The 20839-nt window shown below is 46.9% G+C and overlaps 1 protein-coding gene across 3 annotated transcripts in view; it reads right to left on the bottom strand.

Moving 5' to 3' along the window:
- STS (steroid sulfatase) overlaps positions 1–20839 on the bottom strand; it is a 158123-nt gene that overhangs the window by 78897 nt on the left and 58387 nt on the right. For all 3 annotated transcript variants that reach the window (XM_058714422.1, XM_058714423.1, XM_058714425.1), the window contains exon 3: positions 2055–2195. In XM_058714422.1, the coding sequence (XP_058570405.1) occupies positions 2055–2195 (141 nt within the window). The remainder of the gene's footprint in view (positions 1–2054; positions 2196–20839) is intronic.

Below are 20839 nucleotides of genomic sequence, written 5' to 3'. Positions count from 1 at the left end.
TAGAAGATTTAGAAGGACTGAACCTGTGTATCTGACTTAAACCTCCCCATCCCTAGACTGACACTTTTTTTCTTCCTTTTGAGATTTGGTAGAAACAAAACCTTAAAGCTTGATTGTAATTTTTTTTAATTAAGACAGCTGAATAGGAACAGTTGTCTGTTCTCTCAGTGAACTTCAGGAATACGTATATTGTTTTAATGTTTATTTATTTTGAGGGGGGAGGGGCAGAAAGAGAGGGAGAGAGAGAGAGAATCCCAGGCAGGCTCTATGTGGTCAGTGCACAGGGCCTGATGTGGGGCCTGATCTTATGAACCGTGAGATCACGACCTGAGCCGAAATCAAGAGTCAGGTGCTTCACCAACTGAGCCATATGTATACTGAGGAATACACAGAATATTAAAAATAATAAATAAAATTTTTAAAATGAAGAGACATGAATAAGAAAAAGTAAATTACTAAAAAGAGATGTATGGCAAGTGTCAAAAAGTAAGATCTACGCCATTTTTTACAAAATGAGGCGAACGGTGGGTGGAAAACTTATGTGGTCAATTGAAATCTCATCCTTGCCCATGTGGTTAAAACTCTAACAAATATCACAGGTAAGCTCACAGTTTAAAACAACAAGCAGCATCGGGACGCCTGGGTGGCTCAGTCAGCTAAGCTTCCGACTGTTGGTTTTGGCTTAGGTCATGATCTCACGGTTTGTGAGTCTGAGCTCTGTGTTGCACTCTGGGCAGAGAGCGCAGACCCTGCTTGGGATTCTTTCTTCAATCTCAAAAATAAATAAACTTAAACAAAATTATTAAAAAATAAATAAGTAAAATAAAATTTGAATGACAGAGGGGCACCTGTGTGTCTCAGTCACTTAGCTCAGTCAGTTAAGCATCCCACTCCTGATTTTGGGTCAGGTCATCAACTTATTGTTTCTTGGTTCGAGCCCCACATCGGGGTCTGTGCTGACAGTGCGCAGCCTGCTTGGGTTTCTCTGTCTCAAAAATACCTAAACATTAAAAACAAAACAGAACAGAACAAGCGGCATCTGATGCAAAGGTTCAGTGTGGAACTGAGACACGTCTGGTTAAGCCTTGCACAATGGTTTCTCCTGAAAAGAAAAACGTATAGCCAACTTCTGTTTGATGTGACACATCACAATGAAACACCCCTTCCTGCTGCGTTGTCATGTAGAAGAGACAATGACGAGGCAGAGTGATGGCAAGAAAGTAAATCAGTGTCCAGTGCGTCCATCCCCAAGCTTCACAGAGTCACTATTGATAGATCTCATGAGAAGATTCTATAAAAGCACAGGATCTCTTTCCCCACCTTGTGTGATTCAGTTTGAACTGATCATTGCTAAGTAAGAGGAAGCTCAGGACCAGTTTATGTGATTGTTTCCTCATCGTTATAAAGAGAGAATGCCGTCTTGATGCCAATATTCTATTACTCAAGGACCAACTTCCTTTTTTAAACCAAAGCGCCCTTAGAATACATCTTACATGAACCTAGTGTTACGCAGGGGGCTGAGAAATGAAACGCCCTCATCTCTCCCTGATTCTGGTCCCCAGTGTCCTTCTAGCATCACCATGACCCCTGATCCTTGGAAGGTTCTGGAGTCATCCAACCTGACACATGCCTCTGGGCCACCTGTCCTGGCCAGGGTGGTAACTGTGGAGGCAAAAGAAGGAGGGATGGGGGCAGGGGGGCCACCCACTGGCACAAAGCCAGGTACCAGACAGAGAAAATAAAAAAGAGGTGAGCCAATGGGAAGAAGAGACGGAGGACGTGTGGAAGCAGGACAGTATCATTGGGTCAGACAGTCATTAGGAGTATCTTTCCAGTGGTCTCTCTGGGTTGATGCAACTCACTACCCGTGTTCGAACACATCAAGTCCTGCCCGCCTTCCCGACGCCAGTATCTGCCTGCACCCACGAGAAGTCACACATCAACGAGTGTGCCCTGAAGGGGTGGTCTGCATGTTCTGTGACTGTGTTCACATCACTGGGGACCACTGCCTACGAGCAGGGCCAGGCTTTCGCACGACAAGCACGTCATCGCACCTGAGGGTCTTGTTTCCATAGCACCCAAGATCTCCGATGCCAAGGTCGTCAGCCAGCAGGAGGACCAGGTTGGGCCTTGTGGCTGCATGGCTCTGGGCCACACTCAGGAATGACAGCAGGACCAGGCGAATCCTCATCCTCCTGCAAAGGGCAACGACAAAGACAGAAGTGAGGGACGCCAGCGTGCAATGGACCACCTCCTTTTCTGGGACCTTCTCCCAACCTGTCGCCCCAGACCATTTGTGCTGCAAGAACACAGACTCCGGTGAGCAAAGCACTTTGTCCTCTTTCCAGGGTGTTTGCTTCCAAAACAAACATTTCTGTCTCCAAGGATAGTAATGACCTCTCATTTCTTTTTCTTTTTTTATTTAAGTTTATTTGTTTTGTGCGAGACAGAGAGAGCGTGATGGAGAGAGGGGCAGAGAGAGAATCCCAAGCAGGCTCTGCAGGATCAGCTCAGAGCCCGACATGGGGCTCGAACCTACAAACTAAGGGATCATGACCTCAATGGAAACCAAGAGTCGGATGCTCAACCAAATGAGGCACCCAGGCACCCCATGACCTGTCATCTCTATTCTACTACTCTTCCCCAACACATAGGCTCTGCTTGGAAGAAGGAAAACACAACCACCCGCCATCTTTTTTTGGCATGTGAGCTCTGTAATTAGCTAAAAGTTCTCTGTGTGAGCTGTGGATAGACGAGTACTTCATTAAGACCCAACTGTCAACGTCCTCTCCTTTCTAAAATTCGCTTCTTTTTTGTTTGTTTTTAAAGGGAAGGTTAGGTCAATGTTTCAAAAATCAAGGAGCACAAGGTTTATAGCCTGGGGCAGCTCGAGGTGCTGGGTAATAGGTCACACTTTGCCGTCTCCCATCACTGTCTCCCCGCCTCCTAGACCAGGGTCCCTGTATCCGTTCAACCTCCCAGCTGGAACCAGAAGCCTGGCCCTGGGAATCAGATTCTCTCCTCTACCGGAGGACGGGGCTTCCCAGTTCATTTTGTTGTCTGCCTCCGTCGCTCCTCTGGTTCCCATCATCTACTGCTTTTGCAGCCCTGACCCTGTGTCCCATCAAGTGAGAGCCAGAGCACTGGCAGGTGCTGTCCCGGGCATGCTGTTTGACAGGCCTGGTGGGCGGCAGGGAGGTGTGCAGGAGATACACCCCAGTCCCTGACCACGGTCAACATTCATGTCCTTCTTAACCTCTCCTCTCTGAACGTACTCCCCGACGTTACACAGCATTTGTGACTCAGCGACACTGCACAACAACTTGGGTGGCTATGAAACTGGACGTCCTCTTTCCTTGCTGCGCTGTGGGCACTAGGAGGGCAGCGGCTGGGTGAGTGAGCATCCAAGAAAACCGCGTGACACATAGCACTGACGTTTTTTCTGTTGAATTAAAAATGCCTCACTCCAAACTCCACCGAAACACAGGTTAAGAAGGAGACTACCCTGCATGGTACGTGGTTGGAAGGTTCGATGGGTAGTAGAAGGATGTGAAAAGGAGCATCCGTCTGTCGCTATGAGCACCAACACACAGTGAAGCTTCTCAACATTACTGAAGACACCCATTAGTAGTGCCTAGGAAATGCCCTGGGCGCGCACGTCAGGGGTCCCTAAGTGGATGCAACCCCTTGGAAATGCAAAACTAACACCAGTGACGGATAAACGAGCATGCCCCCTAACCTCCCGTCCCCACAACAAAGCAACGTGGGGCCTTCCCACCAGAGAAGGCAAGAGAACCACAACACCATGCTTGTGTGCTTCTAACTACTGGGTGTTTTCGTGCTTCCCTTAACCTGGACACTAAATACACACAACTTCTTATCTGGAACCGCACTTTTGTGTGTGCACGTGCGCACTGTAAGCCCTCTGCCTACGCCTTTGTGAGCTCACCTACATGAAGAACACAGGAGCACGTGCTCGTTATCATTATTATTTTAACAGTATTTCATCAGGATTAATTATTTATTGGGTAAATAAACGATGATTGATTATTGTGAACAGGGTTTCCCAGCCCTGACGTCACTGGCACCCTTGCTGTGGGGCTCATGGGTCACTGGATGATGCTCAACTGCACCCCAGCCTCGCCGCCTCACCCCCTCTCTTCTAGCAGCAACAGAGGCCCCAGCGGAGAGGGGCCGACGTATGCCCACCTGGCACCCCTCCCAGCATCTGTCAAATCATCTGCACACATGTCGTGTGCTCTCCTAGCTAAGCAGCTCAGTGTCTACAGAAGGATTCGGAAGCTGCAGCCCATCTGAGTGACCACAGATTTCTCCTCTGCACCTACCTGTGTATCAGCAGTGCTTACAGATAATGCTCCGTGGCCATGACTGGCACCCACCACTGACCTGGAGGAACACCTCCTTCCTCTCCCTCCTGACGCACTTCTGCTCTCCCGTCTTACGTCTCTCTCCCTCTCAAGCACCTTCCCTTCTCATAAAAGCCAACTCTGTTCTCCACTACCCTCTTCCTCTAGAGACAAGCAAGCAGGGAGCCATGGCTCATACAGCAGCCACTCTCCCACCCCTTACGCTGCCCTCAATTCTCTCTTTGGTGGCTTTTACTGCCTGCTTGTTAGGAAGTAGGGGGGGATGAGTGAAGGACTGTGGGTCAGGGGTCTTGTCCCCGCTCAGGCCACCAGCAACGAGGTCTTGGGCGTGAAACATGAGCTGCCTGTGCCTCAGTCTCATCCACTGTTCCCTGACATCCTGCGTCCGCGACGGGGACTCAGCCAACGTGGTGGAAATAAAGGGCTGCCCTGCAATCGGGATCTCAGAGGTACATGCATTCCTGAGTTCATCACGTTATTCACAATGGCCAAGACATGGGACCTACCCAAACATCTGTCAACAGAGGGACAGCGAAGATGTGGCACGCATGCACGTGCACACATACACACACATGCACAGTCAATCAACTATTAGTCACACACACACACACACACACACACACACACACACAATGGGCTATTAGTCACACACACACACAGTCAATGGATTATTACTCAGTCATACACACACACACACACACACACACACACACACACACACAGAGTCAATGGGCTATTAGTCACACACACACACAGTCAATGGGCTATTAGTCACACACACACACACAATGGACTATTAGTCACACACACACACACAGTCAATGGACTATTAGTCACACACACACACACACACACACACACACACAGTCAATGGGCTATTAGTCACACACAGTGAATGGACTATTACTCAGTCATACACACACACACACACACACACACACAGTCAATGGGCTATTAGTCACACACACACACAGTCAATGGACTATTAGTCACACACACACACACACACAGAGTCAATGGACTATTAGTCACACACACACACACACAGTCAATGGACTATTAGTCACACACACACACACACACACAGTCAATGGACTATTAGTCACACACACACAGTCAATGGGCTATTAGTCACACACACACACACACACAACAGGCTATTAGTCACACACACATATACACACATACAGAGTCAACAGACTATTACTCACACGCACACACACAGTCAATGGACTATTAGTCACACACACACACACACACACAATGGACTATTACTCAGTCACACACACACAGTCAATAGACTATTACTCAGTCACATACATACATACACACACACAGAGTCAATGGACCATTACTCAGTCACACGCACAAACACACACACACACACACACACAGTCAATGGACTATTAGTCACACACACACACACACAGAGTCAATGGGCTATTACTCAGTCACACACATACACACACACACAGAGTCAATGGACTATTAGTCACACACACATGCACATACACAAAGAATCAATGGACTATTAGTCACTCACACACACATGCACATACACAAAGAATCAATGGACTATTAGTCACATACACACAAACACACAGTCAATGGACTATTAGTCACACACAATCAATGGACTATTGCTCAGTCTCTCACACACACACACACAGACACACACAGAGTCAATGGACTATTAGTCATAAAAAAGAAGAAAATAGTTCCATCTGCTACCACAGGGATGCACCAGGAGATATCACACCAGACAGAGAAAGACAAACACGGACTGAGCTCACTCATAGGTGGAATCTTAACTCTCAGAGGCAGAAGAGAATGCTGACTAGGGGCACACACATGGCGCGATGTTGGTGCAAGGCTACATGCTTTCTATTACACGACGAACACGCTGTGGGGACCTAACGGACAGCATGGTGAGCACAGTTAATAACAGGGTCCTTGCTTGCAACGGGCGTAGACGGTAGATTGTAAACGTTGTCACCACACACCAGAAAATGGTGAATATGTGAGGTGGGCAGTGTGTTAATTAACTTAATCGTGATCATCGTTTCACAACACATACGTATATGAAATCATCACCCTTCCACTTCAGATATATACAATTTTGTCAATCATACCCCAATGAAGCTGGGGCTGGGGAGAACATCGCCTTGCCTCCCCCTGAGGAGATGAAAAAGAAAGAGAAATAAAAGGTCTCCAAAATGATAAAGCATGAGACAAACACCACTGGTTGTTTAGGAAGACTTTCATGCATCCATACTTTTACAACTAAAAGCAATTCACTGACCATTCAACCAAATCCGTTCCAATTCAACACACCTATGGGGTGAAAACTGGTAAAAGACATCGTGATGGCCTCGGGTTGGGCTGGTTTCACAGGGGAAGGAGCCTCAGAATCACCCTGCAGGGCTCTGGCCGGCCACATCGGGGGGACCCACAAGGACAGCACCCTCAAGGATGGCCTTCTGCAGGTGGCTTCTGCAGGTGAGGTGAGGTTTCGATCCTGGCCCCCTGCCGGGTGGCGGCCAAACCTGGGCTGCGAATTCAGCCTCTTTGTCAGCACTTTGTGTTAAATGGAGATGAACATAACACTACCTTGTACGTGTCCTCAAGAAGATAAAATTATATGCTGAGTGCTGTGAATCCATAAGGGACTCGTCAGTAGCGGCCAGTAGTCGTTGGGGGCAGTCATCACAGCACTATTATTACAGCTTTGCGTAGATGATAGTAAGGATAGTGACAGGGTTTGAAACAAAGAGGTGACCCCAGTGACGCCCTCCTGCTACTGATTCCCATCTTGGATAATCCCGTCCCCGTGGGTGGGGCCGGACCTCCAGACTTGCTTGTAAGGAACAGAATGTGGAAAACAAAGGCATGTGACGTCTGTGATGAGGTTGCAAAACCCCATGACCTCTGTGTGGCTAGCAGACTCCTCCTCCTGCTGGACTTGAAGGAAGTGAGATTGCACAACTGGACAGATGCCCCTCCAGGACGAGGGAGTGATGGCGGCCTCCAGCCAATGGGCAGCAAGGACCTGAGGCCCTCGTGCCAACAGGCTGCAAGAAACAGCATCTGCCCACAACCACCTGAGCGAGCTCGGGCACGGATCCTTCGGATGACACACCGTTCCTGGCCGGTACCTCGGTGGCCACCCAGGGACCAGCTAAGCTGGGCCAGATTCCCCACCCACTGCACCTCTGGAGATAACAAACCATGCCGTCATCAGTTGCATGGAAGCAGAAAACTCACACAGGGTACAATAGCTTTAGATGTGAAGGTTCGGTTGTGCTAACGACGGCCTGAGAAAGGCTCTCTGTGGCGGGGGCTCACAGGCCACGCTTAACTTATTTTCAGAACACACTTCATTAGTAATGACTGGTCAGAATTTATGTAAGTAATTTAAAGATACATTGCCCAGCTCACCAACCATGTGAAAAATGAATTTTTGTTTTACGACTGAAAGTTGAAAATACCAGGAATGAAAAATGTACTTCTGGTAGCCCAGAGGAACACGGTTGACAGAGAGATGAAATGAAGCAAAATCCAGGCCCCTTGTGAGTCTTAAGTAACATTTCACCAAAAAAATCCAGCTGCTGAGAGAAGTTCTTTGGCCTACCCTGACTTCATCGTACACAAAAATCAAAACTCATTTTTTTTAGAATTTTGGTTTGCTGTGTTTTTACTTTTATTCTAAATGTACAGAAGGAAAATACATAAAGAAAGTATTCAGAGAACCGCTCAGGGGATCAGTTTCTTTCCGTGTTCTTTTTACGGTGTTTGTTGCGCACATGGCTGAATGCACAGCGTTCCCATAGCCACGTGCCGTTTTTCTGTTCTTTGTTTTTCTGTGCAAAACTCACACTGTGAGCTGGGGAAAAGTCTGCAGGAACGGCGGGGATCAGAAATGGACGGCACTGTTAGCCCACAGAGGTCACGGCGGACAGATGGTGATGAACTGAATCAGGGGGTGATGGGTGTGTCCGATTTGCATTCTCCCATCAACCTGTTGCTTTGTGGTGCCTGGATCTGGCAGAGGCTGGAGGAAATGTAAAGCACAGTGGCCATGACTCCATAGAGATGTTTGTACCCAGATGAAGTGGGGGCAGGTGGGAGAGAACAGGACTGATTGGGGATACTGTTACTACCACTATGTAATTAACAGGAGATGACATGTCAGAGAGAGAGAGAGAGAGAGAGAGAGAGAGAGGTCAGTGAGACTTCAAGCTTGCTCTCGGGAAAGATACTGCAGCAATGGGCTTTACAGAGAAGAATGAAGACAAAAAAAATCCAGGGCTTAAGATTATGAATCGGCTGCAAACCAGGATCTGACCACAGTCAGGATCCATTGTACATATGAATCCTCCTTGGGAAAAATTTGTTCCAACTTTCTGTGCAGAATTTTGCTGAGGTGCTTATTAATTCAGGTGTAGACTTTTTTTTTTATTGGAATTAAACCCAATAGGATGAATGCCCTTTAATAATTATTAATATCCACAGAGAATGAATTCCTGAGTCACAGAGTGGGTTTGGTTAGCTCAACGTGACATTAGATATAGTTAGGACTCGGGTGAGACCTATCATCGAGCCCAATTAAAACTGTTAGGAAATTTAAGTCTGTTCGTAGCCATTTAGAATCTCACTGCATCTAAATCATTACTGTCTGAAGTAACCACAACTTATTTGTTCCCCACAAGCATGAATTAGAAAAAGGTGTTTATGAAGACGTTTCAAACTATTAAAACGTGGTTGATACAAGCAGTTTAAAAATAAAAGAAAGTGCTCTGTTGCTAACTATGAACAAGGCACATTAATTTCTGAAAAACTGCATAATTTCCCTCCTTAAAAAGTTAAATTATTTTTCTGAACAATCTTAATTTGGCAAAAAACAAAAAACTTTCGTGGGGAAGTATCTATTCCTAGAACAGAATCATTATGGAGGAGAGAGAGAACTCAGAACACCTTCGTGACTGGAGGTGTAATTACATTACGTTTGTTCATTAAAGAAAAATTAACAATGCACTTACATAACAGAAGCTTTACCATGGCAACAAAAATGTTCCTGATCTATTTGCTCAATGGAGAAAAAGGCATATTGAAAATAGAGAAAACCCTACACTTAGAAACCATATTTTTTTTTTAGAACAAATGCAGTTTTATTCCATTCAAACTATGTATAATAAAAATTTCTTAACCAATATATCCCGTGGACAAAGTGTTATCTAAATAGATGTCCTGTTTTAAAATCATAATAGTCATCTGACATCAAGACAGAAAAAAAACCTATCTGAATATGTGTTAAAGAAAACAGGCATTTCTATAGATTTAAATATAAATTGTGATTTTTCTAATGTAATATTGTATGCAAACTATGCTTGAACAAGAAATAATAAATTGCTTGAAATTTTTCTAAAATAAATATTCAGGGGCAGCTGGGTGGCTCAGTCGGTTAAGCAGCCGACTTCAGCTCAAGTCATGATCTCACAGTTAGTGAGTTCAAGCCTCGCGTTGTGCTCTGTGCTGACAGCGTGGAGCCCGGAGCCTGCTTTGGATTCTGTGTCTTCCTCTCTCTCTGCCCCTGCTTTGCTGGGCTCTTTCTCTTTGTCTCTCTCTCAAAAATAAATAAACGTAGAAAAAAGTCTTTAAAAAAGAAAACAAAATAAAGTTAATGGTCACGTTTCACTTATTTACCACAACACTATCTTTACTGACTATGCCACGGTACATGGTCTTTTGGTGTTCGCATTTGTCAATACGCTTACCTATACATGGCACAATTAAACGAGTTACATTGATTTAATAACATGAATAAAGAAAGGTATTTTAAAAATTAAGCCTTGCTGAGCCTCTTCCTTTACATTTGAAATCTGGGAAGGGTTGACGAAGCGCTAAGTTCAGAAACCTGCAAGATCCTGGTGCCTCCTGCTCTGGGAGCTCGTACAGCTTATGCTCCGGGACATGAAGAGTAGGTCAGCACGCAAGGAATCTGGGCACAACACCCTGCAAATTGGTGCTGACGCTCCTTACCCACCAACCACCAGGTCGCCCGATCTCCGCACACCTCTGTCCTCCGGCCGTACAACACAAGGGCTCGTACCTCGTCTAAGCTCCCGTGATGTTTATGTTCCCCAAACCTGATGGCTTTTCCCTAAGTCTGCCTGGAGCTGACTGTGTGGGGAAACGTCTGGCTGCCTCAACCTGTGTTAGGTACCTTGGCAAAGGTGAGCGTTCACCTTGACACTGACACACGCCAAGATGCAGGTGCCCTCGCTGATCTATGGCACCCAACAGACTGAGTCTTTTACGAGACTAGACCCGTCCCAGGCCAGCCCGGGACGTGGGGAATGTCTCAGGCAAAGGTGGGAATGGTCCTGTTGTCTCCTCGAGACCCAACCAGACAAGCCAGCTGAAGGGAGCCCCTCCCCTGGAGTTCAGAGCAACCAAAACGTACACGCTCAGCCCCGGTGGGAAAGCGACGCCAAGAGCACAAGGCTTCAGAATCAGGGTGGTGGAGACACCCACAAATGGCCACAGTGATAATAACAACTCACCCCCTTCAGTTTGTATCAGCTCATTAGCCTTGAGGTTCCCATGGTACAGAGACCACCCTCTACTACCAAGAACAAGTGTGGTTGGCTCTGTGATGACTCCCCTTTTACAGATGACGGGGGTGAGCCTGGCACGTGACGTCATGCAGCAAGTGACTCATGGGACACGGGTGACAGCCCAGGTTTGCTGTACTCCAAATCCATTCATAGGGAAAAGTGATGAGAGGGGCCCGGACAACACGTACCTCCTAGGAAAGGTGCTGGGGCAAGGCGCGGCTGGAGGATTCTATTTTACTTCATATAGGGCTGGGCTGTTTGATATTTCATCACTAATTATGCAATTTTTATTTTTATTTAATTAATTAATTAATTAATTTTGAGACAGACAGAGGGCAGGGGCAAGGGGTAGAGGGAGAGAGAGAATCTTAAGCTCCATGCTTGGCACGGAGCTCAACGTGGGGCTCGATCCCATGAACCGTGAGATAACCTGAGCCAAAATCAACAGTCAGATGCTTCACTGACTGAGCCACGCAGCTGCCCCTAATTAGTTATTTTTTCATTGTGGTAAAAAGCCACATAAAACGTACCCTCTTAGCCACTTTTAAGCATACAGCTCAGTGGCATTGAGTACATTCACAACCGCTGGGAAACCGTCGCCCCTATCTATCTCTGTAACTCTCTTCGTGCTTCAAAACTGAAACGTCTCCTTAAACTCTGACTCCCCGTTTCCCCTCTCCCCGCCCCTGGACCCCACCCTGCTAGTCTGTGTCTCCATGAGTTTCACTGGTCCAAGTATTGCATCTGAGCACAATGGGACAGTATCTGTCCTTCTGTGTCTGGCTTATGTCACTCAGCACAATGTCCTTGAGGCTCATCCATGTCGTAGGACGTGTCGGGATTTCCTTCCTGCTTCTGAATAATACTCCATTGTGGGGACCGACCACATTCCATTTATCCACTCATCTGCCAACGGTAATTATGTGATTTTAAAACACAAAATATGGAAAATACTTAACCACCATTAATTTCACTCCTGGACTCCTGATCACGGTTAGGGAATTTCTTTTCACAGTCATTTGCAGGGTTAAAATTTGTGAACATCTACATATTTTGAAATAACTATATCATTCACATGCTAACAACATGTATGTTGCTGTCTGTGCCCCTGCATATAAGGCATTTCATTTAAGTAAAACCCAAACGAACACTTGTATTCATTATATAATATCTCATTCAGTTCTTTTTTTTAATGTTTTATTTTTGAGACAGAGAGAGAGACAGAGTGTGAGCAGGGGAAGGGCAGAGAGAGAGGAAGACACAGAATCCAAAGCAGGCTCCAGACACTGAGCTGACAGCACAGAGCCCGACAGGGGGCTCAAACTCACGAACTGTGAGATCATGACCTGAGCCGAAGTCGATGCTTAACCAACTTGGCCACCCAGGCACTCCTCTCGTTCAGTTCTTAAGTAACTGAAAAGCAAAATACACTTTACTATATACTCCTAATACATATACACACACGTATATGATATGTATACACACCCTAAATACACATATATACACAGAATGACCAGAAGTATGAGAAAATATATCTGTCTCAGAGATTATACACATGTACATATGTATCACCTTGTATTAGTATGCTGAAATGTCTACAAACATCAGTGTCTTATAAAAGTTAATATTTCACTGTTATCCCAAATTTTATAAGGGAAACTTTTATTGCTCATGATTCGTTATTTTCAGTCTAGATGGTTGAATCTCTTATAGGTAGATATTCACGTCTAATGGCTTGCGCTTAAGACGAAAGAGAATTGTCAGTTTCTCCCCCTGCACGTAATAATTCATAATTATCATAAGCATATATTTACTTACGTTATCATAGTCCCCAGAAAATATTTAATGCCATGGAGCTTCGATATAGTATCATTTTGTGAAATGTATATTTTGTAATGAGTGAACTGCCTTTACAATAAGAGGTTATCTTTTTAAATTTATTTTTTATTTAATTTATTTTTATTAAAAATTTTTTTAATGTTTATTTTTGAAAGAGAGAGAGAGAGAGGAGAGAGAGAGAGAAAGCAGGGGACAGGCAGAGAGAGAGAGGGAGACACAGAATCCAAAGCAGGCTCCAGGCTCTGAGCTATCAGCACAGAGCCCGATGCAGGGCTGGAACCCGTGAACCACAAGATCATGACCCCAGCCGAAGTAGGACGCTCAACCGACTGAGCCACCCAGGCGCCCCTAGATGAGTGATTATCTTTGCGGCGAATTGTGTTTTTGTCACAAAGGACAAAGTGCGTGTTGGGATGGAGATGCGCTATCAAGAGAGTCTAGCTCATTCACGAATGCAAACAACCAACAGGACATACAGGGGTTCTTCAGGGCCTTCAAAGCTCTGTGATGAAGAGACGCCCACAACAATGAAGCCACTGGAATCCCTGGTAATATCGTTTGTTAGGACAGTGCACACCGCCTGTAGGCTAGCGCATCTCCACCTGGGACACGTTTGGGTGAGTTTGCAAATGGGATGCTCTGGTTGCCGTTTTAGTTGGCATCAGGCAGTGATGTTAAGGTGCTTGCCAACAGACGACTGTGTGGGAGGAAGAAATCGCTGTCCTGCTTGGCCCTGGCATACCTCTCCTTGACCTCCACACCTAAATGCTCTGTCGTTACCCACGCGTGACCATGGCTCAGCTCACGTGTTCACTTATGTAAAACTTTACTGAATTTTATGAACCAGAGTGGCCCTCAAAACTCTGGGGCATGTGAACATCTCACAACGTCCTGTCTGGTCAATGGGGGTCACCATAGCTGGAGAGTTCTTGGTACCAGAGAGCAGTGGATGGAAGTGTCATTAAAATGAGGTATGGTAGAAGGTAGGGCGGCCAGATTTTGGGGAGCTGTTTATTGGCAATGGTGAATCACAGAAGGATTTTTCTAAGAAAAAGAAGCTGTCACGGTGTCATTGTCTGTGTCTCCCCCACCGCCTTGAAGAGATTCAGATGTTGAAATCCTAACCCCCCTACCAGGTGATGTTATTCAGAGGCAGGGCTTTGGGGAGGGGACGGGACCAGTGGCCTCATAAAGGAGTCTCCAGAAAGTCACATGCCCCCTTCCCACATGGGAGGAAGCCATGCTGTCCGTCTGCCTTACGCAGGACAGGAGGTCTGGGCACATCCCAGTCTAACTTGCTACAATTCACTGGAGTTCAGTGCTGGAGCAAATAACAAAGTGTACTTCTGCCTAAGGAGGTCACCGCCGTACAGAGGTCTTTTTCAGGGACCTCACGGGAGGAAACAGAGGCTGGGTCAACACGGGTTTGGGGATATCTGCATATTCTCGGATCCCCTGGCCAAAACACCCGAGTACCCTACCAGTTGTAATTTCTAACGTTCAGCACGAAGGACTGGACCTCCATCACAGGCAATGGCAGAGAACGGTTAGCAAATGTGAAAGGACAGAAAATGGAGCACGCAGAGGGTCTGAAGGAGAAGGGAAAGCCGGGGGGTTGGAAAGAGAGTGAAAAGCTTCTTCACGTCCTATTGATTGCCATCGGGGCTGTAACATCACAAGGCCCCTGGGATTATTCTCTGTTCGAGGTACTAAAGCTTTCTTTACGGGGGTGAGAACCGTTCAGCTGGGCAATGACTGGAGATGAAAAAGAAGAACATTATTTTAGCTATTAGGAATCAGGGGCAGGCATGACCGATTTAACAACCAGATTAGGGAACGAGGCAAAGATGACTCAAAACAACTAGGACATCCCTGCTAAGTGCATGGCCGGCCAGCGGTTTTTGTCAGCCTCACACTTCAGCAGGCTGCTTAACCCCTCCGCGTGAAAGACATTCCACAAAAATGATAATCAGCCTGACCATCTTTCCAGGGAGGATGGCCATGGCCACCCCTCCACCGCCAACACACAATCTGTCATTTAATCACTACTGTTTTGTTCGTGACTACAAATACATGCGTAATGCTGTCAGGATGTGTAAGCAGAATGCAGAAGCTTTTCATGCATTTATTTTTTCGTTTAATTACTCAGATAGTTAAGATGGTGAGCACCTGAAATGCGTAGCCTTATCAGAACATTCTGTCAGGTCCAAAACCCAGCCAGAGGAAGATTCCATGTAAAACGTATCCAAATGACACCCTTGGTTGGGAGTCCGCAGCAAAGCCACCACAGGGTCTCAGGGCAAGGTGAGCCAGTGTGACAGGTATGATTAGCCAACATGACCCTCTGGAAGAGAGCTCTGTTTGTGTGCATGTCCGTACAGGCTCACATCCTGGTTCCCGACCAGAGCCAGTCCCAGTCCTATACCCTTCTGCCAGGGAATCAGCCTTCCCCATGCCGGGGTCCCCCGACCCCAGCTCTTCCTTCTCATTCCCCCACCCAAGAGGGAGACTGGTTACCTGCTCTATCCATCCACCACATTGGATTAGGCAAAAGTAGAAACCAATACGACTGCAAAACTTGCCGGGCTCTTCGTCTAGGAGAGAAGATCTCAGAAACAGACCAAGACAGAAGACACAAGTTCCAAGCATTCACTACTGAGTGTCACATTGCCTTCTCCAAAACCCCCTCCGTGTGTCAAGGTGGTTGAAACATAAATGGGACAAAGTCCCACGAATGTCTTTCGTTGAGTGTAGTTAACGGTAACATAACTGTGTGTTAGCCAATTTGACAATAAACTGTGTTAAAAAATAAATAAAAGTCATTCAGCAAACACACATACACACACACACACACACACACACACACACACACACACACGAATCGCCTTTAAATTTGCTTGAGTAGCAGCATGCAAAAGACAGAAAAGATTTAGCTGTTGTCTCTGAGGCCCGAGCCAGGACAGTGTCCAAAACAAGGAAGACAATCTTACAGGAGCTGCCAAACCACGAAATGATCAGCCTGTCACATGGCATCTCTCCCCAGCCACGACCGGGAGGAGACTGAAAAACCCCATCTGTCGGGGATATTGTGGCAGGGATTAGTTGGTGGAGAAGGAGGGAATTTGAACAAAGTGACTGCTGTCATCCTTCCCAACCAGGAGATACTGTCAGTCCACAAGTAAACTCATCATCTAAGATAGATCAAGGTGGAAATAACAACACGAACGTGTACCCATTGAGAAAGAAACCCAATCAAATAGGCATTCTCTTTGCTCTCTGCAAGGGATCCATCTGCACGATACTCCTTGCTCTGCCCGTGAGACTGTGCACGGGATCTCCTGATGAAATAAACTCAATAGGAAGATGATAATTAACAAATAATTTGACAACATAATTTAATTATGGGTCATTTAAATGTTTGGAAACAGCCATAAAAGCGATTTGCATCTCACTAATTAGCCCCATTTATAACCCCTTCTAAACCTTCCCTTGCTAAGCATCACAGAAAATCATTATAATCAATGGAAATTATCAAGCAACAACAGATTTTAAACGCAAGTGCAGGACAATGCGTGTTAGGAGAACACCGGCGGAAGCAAGTGGCTGCCTTGCACTTCCCAGCTTGGTCTGCTTCAAGCTGGAAAGCAGCAAGAGCGCTCTCTGGAAGACATGTTTATCTGCAAGGCATCTCCCAGATGCCGCTCGCCTGTCAGGAACATGGGCTGATGGCCAAGGAGATGGGAACATCATTCACATATCCTCCTTCCATGCTTGCTTACCAGTAGTTTAGTGAGCATATTCCCAGGAGGAACCTTCTCCTTGGAAACACAGCCTGCCCAAGCTCCCCAAGGCATCACCCTCAAATCCATCTTTATTTTATTTATTTATTTTTTTTAAATTCTTTTTTTAAATTTTTTTTTTCAACGTTTTTTATTTATTTTTGGGACAGAGAGAGACAGAGCATGAACGGGGAAGGGGCAGAGAGAGAGGGAGACACACAGAATTGGAAACAGGCTCCAGGCTCCGAGCCATCAGCCCAGAGCCTGACGCGGGGCTCGAACTCACAGACCGTGAGATCGTGACCTGGCTGAAGTCGGACGCTTAACCGACTGCGCCACCCAGGCGCCCCTCAAATCCATCTTTAATGCACAGCCTGGCTCTGCTGAAATGGCTTGGCCAACAGATCATAAGATGGAGATACGCCCAAGTGTACATTCTCTCGGTGTAGCCCTTGAATATTTCCCCCCTTTCAGCCCAACTACATTGAATGGGATGGCGATACACCCAAGTATACATTCTCTTGGTGTATCCATGGAATATTTTCTCCTTTCTATTTCAACCACACTGAATGGGATGGAGATATGCCCAAGTGTATATTCTCTCTGTGTATCCCTTGAATATTTTCCCCCTTCTAGTTCAACCACATTGAATGGGATGGAGATATGCCAAAGTATACATTTTCTTGGTGAATCCGTCGAATATTTTCTCCCTTGAAGTTCAACCACACTGAATGCGATGGAGATATGACCAAGTATACATTCTCTTGGGGTATCCCTTCAATATTTTCTCCCTTGAAGCTCAACCACACTGAATGGGATGGAGTTATACCCAAATACACATTCTCTCCGGGTACACCTTGAATATTTTCTCCCTTGAAGCTCAACCACACTGAATGGAAGAAAAGGTTGTCAGTTCCAGTGCTGCCATTAATGACATTGAATTTCACCCAAGCCCTGTGATCTTGCAAGTCAGAAATAGTTAAGAAATACCCCTGCCCTCTCCGTTTTGGAAAATGGCTGACTGCAAAGAACCACCTTTCCTCGAATGACTCACATAAGATTTGTGAATGCCTCCCATGACAACCTTGGACAAGGTCAGACACAGACTCCCCAAATTCCCTTTCTTTGTGTCAAATGAATCACTGAATGGCTTGTCCCTACTTATCAATCAGAATAAAATACTTGTCAAACTTTGGTTCAGCTTCTCTCCTTCCCTGAAGGCCCCAAACTTTGGCCCGCTCTAACCCAGAGCCATCAGACAGCCCCTCCTGAGGACAGGTTGCCCCAGGGGAAACCATTCTTGGATCTACTGTCCAGTCTGTCCACCCTCTCATCCCACACCTCACACCTGGTTCCCCTGGCTTTGTTTACCTCTCCTCATGAAAGAGAAACCCTTTTTGCCTAAGCTTTGAAATTGTGTAAACCTAATGGCTGGAGTGTTTTTCCAACTTGAAATAATGCCTTTCGATAAAAGTCTCTCCTTCTTGAGTCTGCATCTGTGTGTTTGTCTAATGCAGACCAGGTTGTCTTGGGTGTAGGGGACTCCTAGACTGGCAGAGATGGAGCCTTTTTCCAAGTTTGATTTTTTAAATAGTTTATTTTATTTTTAAGTAACCTCTACAGCCAATATGGGGCTCGAACTCACAGCCCCGAGATCAAGAGTCACACACTCCACGGACTGAGCCAGCCAGGTGCCCCTCAAGTTTGATTTTTACATAAAATCAACCTTCCTGTCCTGTGAGATGTCATAAAGGTGCCAGAATCATAGCTGTTGGTGTAGCACCCTGCCTATTTAGCATCTACAGAAAGCCAGATGCCAGTTCACCAACACCATTCTCACGAAAAGTGGTGCAGGTGTGTGTCTGCCCCATCCCGTGAGACATTAGTAACATAAGGGTTATGTTGTAGGGCAGATAAGTCTATCTGTTACTCAGCTACTGGGTTGAGCATCTCTGATTGACTTCAGTGAGCTACGTATTGCACTATGTCTGCTGTACATGTAAACTTCAAAGTTACAGCAATGGTTTCCCTCCAGGGTCTACCAAGGATGGCCTCTGTGGTCTACAAATGAGCTGCCATTTTCCTGGGGGCACCAGGAAGAGCCCAGAATCAGTGAGACATCCCAACAGGAAAGAGAAGATACCCGCGAAATAGAATTATGGAGAATTTACTAAAACATTGACAGGGGTGTGGGCAGGAATAGGGAAGCCAGGAGGACAATGTTAGTCCCAAAAGATGATACCACCCTGATGCTCAAAGGGGAGAGAATGGTCACCCAGAGCAGGCAAGGGCTCTTCAGGAGAGCTGGCATCCCTGGTCTAGAATGCAGCCCTTCCTTGGTAACCCTGCAGGGAAGGAAGAGGGGCTCAGATGAATACCTCAACCCGGGTTCCTTCCCCTTCCAATGTCTTGGCTTTCCTTGGTCAAACGCGCCAGAGCCAGACGCAAGATAGTCTGCTGATGTAGTTCCCATGGGGCTTCCTCCATGGAAGGAAGGGAGGAGAACATAATGGGTGTGGGGGGGCAACGTGGCTCTGAGGACAACAGGGAGGAAAGCAGCTCCCCAGACGGTCACCATGCCACCGACATCCAGGGCAATGTTCTCCCCCCATTCCAGAGAACCATGAGCTGACAGGACTCTCCACACTTGCCCGGGAGTGCAAGAGGTGAAACTGTGCACTGAACCCTGCTTTATCTGCCTCCACAGAGCCTTTTTTTTCTCTTCACCGCTATCCACTGATGTGTAAGCTGTCTTCATTCCACAGCCCAAGAGAACACATGACAAAAAATGGGAGCAGGATTGCACGGACTCCTATTTCCATTAAAGCATACAGACATCAAGTGCTTCCTTCTAGACAGTAGCTTTTGCCCTCGATCAACTTGAGCCGACAAGGCCACGGGAGTTCATGAAAGATTTGGAGGGTGGGCTCTATGGAAAGGCTGAGAAAGGAAAGACATAGATAAATCTGCCTGAGTTTCCAATGTTGCAATGGGAATCCCTTGCGATCAGTCAAAAATAATGTGACTTGGAAAAGTGAATGCTGTCAGGTGGACCATGTCAACAGCATTGACTGTGCACTAGCTGTGCACCACGTACAGCACCTCTGCAGGTGTATAAACGACGGTGACACAGACAAAGATGAGTTGAGAGCAGAGCCAGGACCTTGCGATGGCACAGGCAACCTACCAATGGCGTGGGCACCTTGCATGGCATGGGCCCCCATGATGCTATGGGCACCTTGGATGGCGCAGGCACTTCATGAGTGTCTGGACACCTTGGACGGCATGGCTCCTGTCATGGAGCAGGCACCTTGCATGGCATGGGCCCCCTGTGATGGCGTGGGCCCCTTGGATGGTGTGGACACCTTGGATGGTGTGGACACCTTGGACGGTATGGGCCCCCTGTGACGGTGTGGGCACTTTGGATGGCATGGGATCCCTGTGATGGCATGGGCATCTTGGATGGTGTGGACACCTTGGATGGCGCAGACACCTTGGATTGCGTGGACCCCCTGTGATGGTGTGGGCGCCTTGGATGGCATGGGCCCCCTGTGATGGCATGGATATCTTGGATGGCATGGGCCCCCTGTGATGCTGTGGGCACCCTGGATGGCATAGGCACTTCATGAAGGTGTGGACACGCTGGATGGCATGGGACCCCTGTGATGGCATGGGCATCTTGGATGGTGTGGACACCTTGGATGGCACAGACACCTTGGGTGGTGTGGACCCCCTGTGATGGTGTGGGCACCTTGGATGGCATGGGCCCCCTCTGATGGCATGGGGACCTTGGATGGCGTAGACACCATGGCAGGTATGTTACAGACACTATCCCCACATCAAAGCGCCTTGGCGATTGTCCTCATTATGAACACCTCATTTCCCTCTCAAAAATGGTCCATGTGCAAATGAGAGACAGGACAGTCTCACATCTAATCCTCACAATGGAGGCCTGGCCATCATCCACCTTCCATAAAGGAGAAAGACAGGTTCTAAGAGGTTGAGGTGCTTGATGAGGGTCACACCTCTAATCAGTGCAGAAGCCACACCTACAGGATAAAATTGGCCCAGCTTGGGGGGGGGGGGTCTGCATTCAGCCACAGTAGATGACTCCCCCCCACCCCCTCATTGGTCTACAGAGAGTAAGATCAGAAAATGTCTCATTTGGACGGCGAAATGACCCGGGAAGATCCTCTGAGGACTTTTCCCATTCTCA

The sequence above is a fragment of the Neofelis nebulosa genome, chromosome X (assembly GCF_028018385.1).
Source record: "Neofelis nebulosa isolate mNeoNeb1 chromosome X, mNeoNeb1.pri, whole genome shotgun sequence".
Classification (NCBI taxonomy): Eukaryota; Metazoa; Chordata; class Mammalia; order Carnivora; family Felidae; genus Neofelis; species Neofelis nebulosa.
This window is presented reverse-complemented; position numbering and strand designations above follow the sequence as displayed.